General features: G+C 41.6%; 1 protein-coding gene across 30 annotated transcripts in view; it reads right to left on the bottom strand.

Annotated features, from left to right (window-relative positions):
* The window catches only part of DOCK9 (dedicator of cytokinesis 9), a 342320-nt gene that overhangs the window by 27437 nt on the left and 302741 nt on the right, over nucleotides 1–12142 (bottom strand). For all 30 annotated transcript variants that reach the window (XM_066380623.1, XM_066380629.1, XM_066380647.1 and 27 more), the window contains one exon: nucleotides 318–440. In XM_066380623.1, the coding sequence (XP_066236720.1) occupies nucleotides 318–440 (123 nt within the window). The remainder of the gene's footprint in view (nucleotides 1–317; nucleotides 441–12142) is intronic.

Raw genomic sequence — 12142 nt, 5'->3', positions numbered from 1 at the left:
CCTCACAGGTGGAGGAACAAAGTGTTCTGAGGGAAAAGGCACCTGGTGATTATAAAACCGTTCCTGGAAACCTTTCCAAAGTGGAGTGCCAGAACTACCAACCCTTGCTGTCCCAGATTTGGGTTCTGCAGAGATGTGGGGCCCACGAGTAGGATGCTTGATGGCTCTGAGGGTGGTGACCGCCAGTACCATGTGCAGGGTCAAAGACTTGCTCATCTCTGACTGCAGCCTACTTGTTCTCTCTGCATGTAAGAAAGTCTGGGAATATATGTCACTCTACTGCCCTGTAAACGGGAAAACACAAACCCCTCAGATACCTCAAAATCTCTCCGCTTCTCATAAATGGGGATGATGAGCTTATAGATGTCGGCGATCAACTCATAGCGTTCAGCCTTCCAGAGTCCGTCTGCGCACTGTTCTAGGAGCTCCATGAGCACATCCTGGTCAAAGAAGAAGGCCAGTGGCCAGGAAAGTGTTAAATAAGGAACGTGACATTGTGTTCCTTGCAGGATGCCTAACTACACTGCTCACAAAAATTAGGGATATTTTACAGCTTCATATTAATTTTGAAATATTTCCTAATTTTGTGAGCAGTATAGTTAAGATGGCTAGGAGGAAAAATTTAAAATACAGAATATTTTTAAACACTAACTTCCATGCTTATAACAACTCATCACTATGTTCTTTTTTTTGTATTTTTTGTATTTTTCTGAAATTGGAAACGGGGAGGCAGTCAGACAGACTCCCGCATGCGCCCGACCAGGATCCACCCGGCACGCCCACCAGGGGGGATGCTCCACCCATCTGGGGCGTTGCTCTGTTGCAACCAGAGCCACTCTAGAGCCTGAGGCAGAGGCCATGGAGCCATCCTCAGTGCCCGGGGCCAACTTTGCTCCAATGGAGCCTTGGCTGCGGGAGGGGAAGAGAGAGACACAGAGGAAGGAGAGGAGGAGGGGTGGAGAAGCAGATGGGTGCTTCTCCCGTGTGCCCTGGCCGGGAATCGAACCTGGGACTCCTGCACACCAGGCTGACGCTCTACCACTGAGCCAACCGGCCAGGGCCTATGCTCTTTTTTAATGAGCCATTTTCCAAGCATGTTTGCAAGTGGAAATGAAGGGCCCGACTGTACCACTCTGTAGTACCTACTTGCAAGGAAGAAAACTGACATTGATAGTTTCACACAAGGTCTCAATTTTTGTTCTTAGTTCTTTTTTTGTAAATATAACTAGAAAAACACTTTTCTCCTTTCTGAGGAATGCTGACAATGCTACATGGAGAGTTACTAAGCATGACTTCAACCCAAATTACATACCTCAGAGCAATTCATTGGTGGGGTGTGTGGTGGGCATTACACTTGCCTCACCAACATCCTTTCCACCTTCCCTTGGAGATTTCTACTATATTTACTGAACTTTGGGCAGTCACCCTGCCTTCATTAAAATCCATCAACTTGGGATGAAGCAAACACTAGACATGATTCAAGAGTTGGGGCCTGTGGCTCAGGTTTAAAGTAATCAGCATAAATCTTATTTCTTGGCCACAGTCATTACTTCATGGGTCAAATGTGACCTAAACAGGCCAATCAAGGTAAATTTTTGGCCCTCAGCTTAGAATTTGGGGAAAGAAGTGCTCTCACCAGATTGGACGTGAGAGAGACAGCATGTCTCTGACTGGGGCTGGCATCCATTCCTGAACAGCCAGGGGCTGTAAGCTTTAGTAACAGAGTGGAGGGCTCCTTCTCCCTCCAAAGCAACTGTATTGCTAGATGTTTGGATTGACTGCCCTCAGTCTCCTTGGAGAATTTCATAATGGTAGCCAACTTATTTGACCTTCCTGGTTTAAGCCCATTTGAGTGGGGTTTCACAAACGACGTGGAGCAAATTTTCATGTGCTTCTTTGTCATCTGTATAGCTTTGGTGAAGTATTTAGTCAAATCATTTGCTCATTTCTCTGCTGGATTGTTGACTTTTCATTATTGCATTTGAGAGCTTTTATATATTTTACACAAAAGTCCTTTACCAGATATGTGATGTGTAATTTTCTCCCAATCTATAGCTTGTCTCTGGAGTTTCTTAACTGTGTCTTTTGAAGAGCAGAAATTTTAAATTTTGATAAAGTTCAATTTATCAAGTTGTTACTTTTTGGATTGTGCTGTATCTATTATCATTAAGAAATCTTTATTTAACCTAGATTTTTTTCCTATGTTTTCTTCCAGAAGTTTTATAGTTCTATATTTTACATTGAAGTCTATGTTCCATTGAGTTATTTTTGAATATAGTGTAAAGTCCATATATCAACATATTTTTTTCCATATGTATGTCCAATTTTTCCAACACTCTTTGATGAAAGACTCCTTTCCCCAGTATATTGCCTTTGAACCCCATTCAAAAATTAACTGACCATATGTTTGCAGGTCTGTTTCTGATTTCTCTATTTTTTCCACTGATGTATCTCTAGCCTTGTGCCAATAACACAATCTTCATTAGTACCGTAGTTTTTTATAGAAGGATTTCTCTGTAGTGGCACTTCTGGTATTTTGGGCCAGATAACTCTTTGCTTCAGTGGGCTGTTCTGTGTCATACAGAATGTTCAGCAGCATTCTTGGCCTCTATCTACTAAATGTCAGCCAGTGGCAGGAGCATCCCCCCCCCCCCCCCCCAAATCGTGACAATAAAAAATGTTTCCAGACACTGCCAAATGTCCTGGGGGGAGGGCCAAAGTCATCCCCAGTTGAGAATCATTGTTTATAACTAATCTTGAAATCAGGTAGTGTGACTCTTCCAACTTTTTCTTCTCTCTCTCTCTCTTTTTTTAAAAGGAGGAGAGATAGACTCCTGCATGTGCCCTGACCAGGATCCACCTGGCAACCCGTCTGGGCTGATGCATGAATCAACTGAGCTATCATCAGTGCCCTACCTCAGGCCTACGCTTGAACCAGTCAAGCCACCGGCTGTGAAAGGGGAACAGAGAGAGAAGGGGGAGCTGGAGGGGAGAGAAGCAGATGGTCACTTCTCTTGTGTGCCCTGTCAGGGAATAGAATTTGGGACATCCTATTCCTGGCTGATGCTCTATCCACTGAGCCAACTGTCCAGGGCCTCTTCCAACTTCTTCAATATTGTTTTGGCTAGTCTAGTTCCTTTTGCATTTCCATTTAAACTTTATAGTTTGCTGATTTTTACCAAAAATCCAGATAGGAGTTTAACTGGGACTGCTTTGAATCTATAAATCAATTTAGGGAGAAATGACATCCTAACAGTCTTGAGTCTTCATTTATTTAGGTCTTTGATTTCTTTCCTCAGTGTCTTGTAGATTTTACCATGTAGATCTAAACCTGCTTCATGGGTTGTGTTGTTGTTATTTTTAACAGTACTGTCTTTAAATTCTGATAATTTACTTCTTTCAAGGAAATAAAAGTTTGGAATAAGATTAAAAGTCATCCAGTTTATATGTTTGTAAAAACTATACAAAATAATCATTAATAATATAGTGAAACTATGGTATTAGTCTCTAAAAAGAAGGTTGATTGGTTTTGTATATTGATCATATATCCTAAGATCTTGCTAAACTTACTTATTACTTTTAGTAGCTTCCTCCACTAGATTCTTTGGGATTTTTTTTGTCACAAAAGACAACTGCATCTTATATTAATATTGACAGTATTATTTCTTTTTCCTGATTTCCTACATTGGATAGAACCTCCAGCACAATGCTGAATAGAGTGGTGAAAGCAGATATTCTTGTCTTGTTTCCAGTTTTAAGGGGAAAGCACTCAGTCTTTCATCATTAAGTGTAACATATATTATTAGCTTTTTTTTTTTTTAGATTGTAGGAGTTCCTTTCTATTCTTAGTTTTTTGAAAATCATGAGTGAAAGTTTGAATATTTTAAAAATAATTTTCTGCATCTATAGAGATGGTTGTACATTTTTTCTTACATAATCTGCTAATATATTGAATTACATTTATTGATTTTCCAATACTGAACCAATGGTACATTCCCAGGGTAGACTCCACTTATGTCATAATGTGTTTCTGTTTTTTATATAAACTGTTAGATTCAATTTGCTAATATATTTTTAAGGTTTGTTTTTTTTTAACATGTTGATCCTCTGTCATACCATAAATAAAGGCAGGCCCTGTCACAAGGGCAGACACTCTGAGTTTTAAGAGCAGTAGGGGTTTATTTAACAATCGTCAGTGTGTCTCTGGGTGACTACTGGGGAGGCCAATGATCAAGTGAATACAGCACTCCTTGCTCTCAATAGAGCTGAGTACTCTGTGGAGACAGATCCATAAAGAGATCATGGAAGATGGTGGCAAGTGTGCTGACGAAATATAAAGGGAATCAGGGATGCAGAGAGGAACGGAACCCATCAGTCATGAGGGGACGGAGTGGCCATGAGTGGTTGCAGAAGGTGACGACTGACTGAGCGTGAAAAATGACCAGGACTCAGGGGAAGGTGAAAGGTGGGAGTGGGAGGAGGATAAGAGGAGAGAGACGTTCCAGGGAGAGGGAACAGCACGGACAGATGGGGGAATGGCGGCATGTCGGAGGGATTTTCAAAGAGTTTGAGGGGGTGGAATATAAAATTTGAATCATAAGGTGGCAAGAGATGAGGGTGGGGAGGTGAAAAGGGTTAAATTAAGACTACATCAGCACGCTAAACGTTTTCTATGTCAAAAATAAATGAATAATTAAATGTTGATAATTTTATGAGACATGAAAATGCATACAGATGTACATCAACTACAACAACAAAATAATACATAAGACAGATGTTAGCTGATTTTACAATGATGTTCTGTCTATCCATGTAAGGCATCTGTGTACAGCAGCCTTTCATATACTACTAGAAAGCCCGGCGGTCATACGAAATGACCGCTGTTCTAGATATTATAAATTGTAATTAAAATGATTTGTGCAAAGGTGTCTGCTAATTCAAACTGAATTACCCAGGGCTTTGCTTAGTGCCCCACGGGGTTTCCCCCTTCTACTTGCTTAATTGCTTAAAGTAGAGTGCAATGAAGGAAACCACTGGTGGTACATTTCTTAAGAGCCACTGCTAGCTCAATAAATAAAGGTGATTTAAATAATAAAATGTTAATTCACATGTCAAAGATCTCTTTGTACACATTGCTTGTGTAGATCTTTCCATCATTTTTAAGCTCATCTTGCAGAGGACCATCAATTATTTTTAATTTTATGTCCGTTCTTTCACGAACTCTTGAACAGGCAACATAAAGTTGACCCTGTCCAAATGCAGGCTCAGGTAAAAAAATGCCAACACGTTTAAGCGTTTGGCCCTGAGACTTATTGATGGTCATAGCAAAGGCAAGTTTTACAGGAAATTGTCTACGTCTCAATTGAAATGGCAACCCTGTTTGAGACGGAGCCAAATCAATTCTTGGAATGACATGTATTTCACCTTCAGAGGAGCCAGTCAAAGACTTAGCTATTATGACATTATTTTTCAATTGGAGAACCTCTAGTCTTGTACCATTGCAAAGACCCCTTCTGGTGTTAAGATTTCTTAACAGCATAATAATTGCTCCAATCTTTAACCTCAATTTGTGAGGTGGCATGCCAGAAGGTGGGACTATTTGAATGCCGTGGCAACTTCACCTCATTGGCTAGTACAGTTACGCAAGCAACCAATAAGCTATCGGCGACAAACAGACACTTAAGCCGCATATAATAAAGATTTTAAATGGCCCTAGAACTAGTCACTTAGTGAATACATGTAAAATAGAGTTTATAGGTAATCTCTCGGCCAAATGCTCCAAAATGGCACACGAAGATTTCAATATTTTAACTTTTATTCTCAATAAGTCAAACCAAAACCACATGGAAAGTTCAGTAACAGTGAAGCCTGAATTCAAGTAGCATGCAATACTATGCGCAATTGAGTTCATTTTTGGTATAAAAAGCTGGACTCAACCAGGGAAATTTCCTAGAATTGACAGAAAATGGGTAAGATTGATAAAGTGAACTGAGTTTAGTAAATAATTATGCAACAAATATTTCAATTTGATGGTAATAAAAACTTAGGAAATACATCATCAAGTTTTATACACTACTGGACATTATTTTTATCTTTTTTTCTGATTTAGAAGGCATTTATAGAATCTGTAGTTTATCAGTCTAAATTTACTCATTATAAAGAAATTGCAATATATACTATAAATAGCAGAGTTCATGTAGATTTTATCCAATAATAAACTAAAAATGACTTTTATATAAAAGTTCTTCTCTCAGAAAAGTAGAGTATAGATTACTGAACATCAAAGTTAAATTTCGTATGGTGAATTATTTAAAACAGTTTCAACTCTATACTCAAGACATTTATAGCTGGTGCATCAAGTAACAACTCTTTGAATAGAAAGAACCAGTGATTATAGATAGTTTATTTTTTTATTTTATAAATTTTATTGATTTTTTTTAGAGAGAAAGGAAGGGAAAGGGGGAGGAAAAGGGGGAGAGAAAGAGAAACATCCATCTATTCCTGGTATGTGCCCTGACCGGAATGAATCTGGGACGTCCATATGCCAGGCTGACCCTCTCTCTATCCACTGAGCCACCGGCCAGGGCCATGGTTAGTCTTAAAAAGACCTCAGTGCACTAAGCTCATAGCCATTGAGGAAGCTATTTAAAATATATTTAGTCCCACTTTTAAGTGTGCCACAGTGATACAATTAAGGGCACTCAGCACCTGTCTGTGGAAACAGCACACTAATAATGTATGTGTGGGAAATTGAAAATGTTTTCATTTAAATGCCATTTGCTCCATTTTAGGATTAAGTTAACCTTTCCTATAAAGCTAGATATTGTCACTATCATCTGCTACTTGGGAATAACTGTGAATGTGTTACTTGGCCTGGGCAATTTTGTACTTCATGACATAATCCATATTACCACCATATTATTGTTTCTCAAGATACAGTTGAGAAATCCTTGCATTAGAACAATCACCTGGGATGCTTGTTAAAATACAGAGTCCCAGGCACCATACCCACCCAACTGAATCTGGGATGTGTGTGCATGTGTTATGTGTGTAGAATGAAAATCTGTATTTGTAATAGGAATACAAGTAATTTCTAAGCACACTAAAGTTTGAGGACTACTGCATTAAGTGAAATATTCTGAGGCAGGCACCTCACTTATATATTCTGAAGTCAGCACATGATACACAGCTAGCTAGTTTATGGAATGAATCGACTGATGTTAATATAGAAGTTCCCAGGTTACAAAAAACTCTGACAACTTGCCATTCATATTCTAAGGGACAGTAGCTTACGTGTTTCTCCTGAATGTAAAGAAAGCATCAAAAGCATTATAGCTTGCTTGGACAGAAATAGCACACCTTGCTCACCCTGTATCTCAGGCACCTAACACAGTGTCAAAGAAGCTCAGCAAATATTTGCAAAATGAGGCAGGGGGAAATGTCCTGAGATGAGCCAAGGGCAGAGCATTAGACAAATTCCATGGGTCAAGTTCACTCCTCACTACTGCTTTTGTTTTGGGGAATCATTATAATAGTAAGAATATTTTATTTATGGTTCTAAGAGCACTTTTGGTCAAGGTAAAGTGGATGGTTAAACAACATTATTGGTTACAATCATCAAGCTTGGATGAGGTGTAATAGAACAACCATCCAATATGTTCTTTTATTATATCTATCTCAAGATGTTCTGCAGATGTAAACGTTTTATGTTTGCTAATTGCAGTTGTTTCTGAACAGAAACAATCTGACTAATATTGTGCTCACAAAAATGGGGATATTTTATTGCTTCACATTCATTTTGCAATATCCCCTCATTTTTGTGAGCAGTGTATAAGCCAGAGACTTGCCAGGTTAACTTCACAAGTATACTACAGGAATGGTAATAGTTGCTACTCTGTAAAACAACAGTTGAGTGCACTAGATACAGCTGATTCTCAGTCTCATGATTTGTGGTAGTTATATTCTATAAAGTCACCACCAATGAGTTAGTGAATACTGAATCACTCCTCCGTGGGGAAATACTGGGTTCGGTTCTTGAGAGCATCTGGTTACAAAATTTTTGAGGACCGATCAGTACATAATATTGTTTTACATGTGTTTTTGTTTAAAGACACCTAATTTAGCACATATTGTTGATTCATTACCATTGAACTCATGGCCAAAAGCATTCACACCTGAACAAAGCTTACCTAACATAAGTATTTTCTCTGCAAGGTGCATCACAGCCTTCCAGTGCTCAGAAATACTAGACAGCACTACACCAGGGGGCTACTCTGAGGCTGGATGGTAAGATGCTAGGGAAATTCCTTGACAAGTGGAATAAGGGAAACTGAGACAAAATAACTGAACAATGCCAAACATTCTGAGCTATTTACAGCCAGCTAATGAATCAGAAGGTTTTATCTTCACTAACCAAAGACACTTAGGAACAAACAGCTGACACGTTACAGACTGTCCAGGAACAGACAAGCCTTGGTCCTAGTCCCTCTTTGATGACAGTTCTTTAAAAATGAAACTAACCAGAAAATAACCCTGACTCCTCTTTACACACATTTTGATGAAACAACCTATTGAAGGACACACCTAGAAAGCTTATAAATGGTCTGTTAAGACTCTCCCCTAAGACCTCCTATAGGATTCCCACTGTCTAGAGCAGGGGTCCCCAAACTACGGGCCAGCAGGCCGCATGCGGCCCCCTGAGGCCATTTATCCGCCCCACCGCACTTCCGGAAGAGGCACCTCTTTCATTGGTGGTCAGTGAGAGGAGCATAGTTCCCATTGAAATACTGGTCAGTTTGTTGATTTAAATTTACTTGTTCTTTATTTTAAATATTGTATTTGTTCCCATTTTGTTTTTTTACTTTAAAATAAGATATGTGCAGTGTGCATAGGGATTTGTTCATAGTTTTTTTTATAGTCCGGCCCTCCAACGGTCTGAGGGACAGTGAACTGGCCCCCTGTGTAAAAAGTTTGGGGACCCCTGGCATAGGGATTTGTTCATAGTTTTTTTTTTAGTCTGGCCCTCCAACGGTCTGAGGGACAGTGAACTGGCCCCCTGTGTAAAAAGTTTGGGGACCCCTGGTCTAGAGAAACATGAAAAGCCTCAAGACAAAGGACCCAGCAGCAGGCTTTCTCTGGAGCATGTCCACACCGGTCTCTCCCACTCTAGGGTCCCCAGGAGACTTGAAGCCAGGGGCGCAGTGGGCAGTGGCAGCTCCTCTGGGCTGACCCCTGAACCTGTCTCCAAAGCCCCTTTTTCCTCTGACTTTCTAGAGAGCCGAAGCAGCCCCGCTGAGGCCCTCTCTTCTTCTTCTCTCCTGTTGCTTCTTCTGGCCCTTCCTTCACTGCACTGTCCCCAGCTGTAACAATCGTACTCTCAAAACCACCTAGACTTCGTGTCGTGAAATCTTTCCTTCATGAAGTCAAGAACCCACACATCACCAGCAGACCTGCTCAGGGCCCAGTTTCTGTCTGGTAACAATTTGAAACAGCAAATCATCAACTAAAAGCACAAAGATGTGAAAAACATGGAAAATACCCGTTTACAGCATGTGAGCTGAACCAAGAAGGCAGAATGTTACTCTGTTAGGAACAGGTAAGCTCAAATTTTTTGTCACTCTGTGAACGTCTCCAATGACCACAAAAGCACTTTGATGAGTACTGATTTGGAGGGTTGCAAAGAAATTTTAGCAAGTGGGCAGATCATGAGCATGGACTACATTTTCCATTTCCCCCTCTAGAGTCCCCGTCAGCCCTGTCCTCCCTCTCTCTGTGCTTTGGGGCTCCGATGCACTGGGATTGCTGGCCTGCTCCCTCCCTCTCTCTGTGCTTTGGGGCTCTGATGCACTGGGATTGCTGGCCTGCTCCCCCCCTCTCTCTGTGCTTTGGGGCTCTGATGCACTGGGATTGCTGGCCTGCTCCTTCCCTCTCTCTGTGCTTTGGGGCTCCGATGCACTGGGATTGCTGGCCTGCTCCCTCCCTCTCTCTGTGCTTTGGGGCTCTGATGCACTGGGATTGCTGGCCTGCTCCCTGCCCTCTAGCTCCTGGCTGAGTGGGTCAGTGGAAGGCCCAGCAGGAGACTGACGGTCAGGAGGAGAGTGAGGGTGCGGCTGCTCGAGGCTCCCTCCCTGCAAGGCCCCAGGACTGCACCCTCCCTCTAAATACAGCAGTCTCTCTCCCCAACCTTAGCCACAGGCTGAGGGCTGGGACCCAGCTGCTGTTAACTTCAAGGGAATTTCACTATTCCTTGTTAGTTTCCCTAGACCCCATCCAAACTTTTCAAAATAGTCCCTTTATCAGATTTTTCTCAGTTTCCCGAGAGTGCCACCACATTCCTTCCAGAACCCTGACTGTCTGGTATAATGAGGGAGGGATCTGATCTCAAAGCTATAGGGCAGGGGTCCCCAGACTTTTTACACAGGGGGCAGGTTCACTGTCCCTCAGACCATTGGAGGGCCGCCACATACAGTGCTCCTCTCACTGACCACCAATGAAAGAGGTGCCCCTTCTGGAAGTGCGGCAGGGGGCCAGATAAATAGCCTCAGGGGGCCGCATGCTGTAGTTTGGGGGCGCCTGCAGGGGACTCAGAATTCTTCAGTCTGCACAAGACCCAACTTGTGAAACATAATTACATAGAGAACAGGACATTCCTTCTTATCTAATCAAAAATAGCTGGAGGGAGTCTGTCCTTGAGAGCACAGTCGGGAAGGATGAACTGCAGCCAATAAATCTCCCCTGAGACCTGTACTGAGAAGGGAGAAGTGTGGGCTTTTAGGTAGCTTCTCTAAAATCACTTAGGAGAGCAATGAAGACATGAAATCTAGTAATGCAGATGAAAAGGACAAGGATTTTTATTAAGCTATGTGTTATATGTACACTTATTCACTTCTCTGGCAGAAATGATCAACTTTCTCTTTTTCTTAAATCATCCCGAGAGCTAAAGGAAAAGCCTACCCGGCAATTTCTGTCCCGGGTTTTTAGAACACACGCTATTCGTTCCATCCCCGGCTCGTCTCGGTGTTGATGTGCAGGGCCTGCTCCGGACTGCAGAACAGTGCAGTGTCTGTCACGCCGCAATCAGGACAGATCATCATGGACTACGGACCCTGTTAAAGGTTTACCAACTTTATGTTTCAAGGACAGGGTGGAAAATCCATATTCTGAAAAGAACTGATAAAGTTATCCCTATCACGTGGAGCTCTTGCTCAGAGTGGGTGCCATTCACAAAATTTCCGGATAAAATCCGTACTTGATTTCACGGGCTAATTCTCTAGGCTGGAGTGTTGATTCCAGCCTTGATCAGATGAGCCAACTTAAGCATCATTTTATCATCCTTGTGGGTCAGGTTCCTGCGGATTGTTTACTTTCAAGTCTTTAATTATTCCTGGCATCACTGTTTTCCTCACTGAATTCTAAACAAAAGCTGCACCAGGAGGTCTGGCTTGGCATGGGGGGACAAGGACAGCTTCTGCAAGGAGAGAAGCCATTCAAGTCTCTTCTCAAGGGAAAACCCAGTTAAAACTTGCCTCAATGTGTGGAGTTCAAAGCCAAGGACACGTGGGCCCTGTCACCTCGGTGAAAGGTTTCATATTTAAAAGTAAAACATAAAAAATTGCCATCTGTCCAAGCATTTCAAGATGTGGAGCTTGCTGGGCTGATAATGCCAGGTGATATTCAACTTGCATTACTCCCCCAGGATGTTAAAAAAACAATCTATCTTGCTTAAAATTATTTTAATATTTAAATATGAAAGACACTCAACATATTATCCTTCATTCTCTTGTTTTTAATTTAGAGCATCATTTAATACTAGATATTTTAAAAAAAACTTTCCATTGAGAGAGAGAGAGAGAGAGAGAGGGAGAGAGAAAGGGGGGAGGGAGGGGAAGGAAGAGGGAGGGAGAGAGAAAGAAAGAGGGAGAGCTATAGAGAGAGAAGCATGAACTCATTATTCTACTTAGTTGTTCCATTTAGTTGTGCACTCACTGGTTGCTTCTCATACGTGCCCTGACTGGGGGTCAAACTCGAGACCTCAGTGCACGATGATGCTTTATTCACCGAACCACCCAGTCAGGGCCATACTATACGTTTTATTGTAGTTCTTAAACTTTTGGGCTTTAAGTCCCTTTTATATGTCATGAAA

This window comes from Saccopteryx leptura, chromosome 4, assembly GCF_036850995.1.
Source record: "Saccopteryx leptura isolate mSacLep1 chromosome 4, mSacLep1_pri_phased_curated, whole genome shotgun sequence".
NCBI lineage: Eukaryota > Metazoa > Chordata > Mammalia > Chiroptera > Emballonuridae > Saccopteryx > Saccopteryx leptura.
The sequence above is the reverse complement of the archived record's forward strand: the minus strand, read 5'-3'. Positions and strand labels throughout refer to the sequence as shown.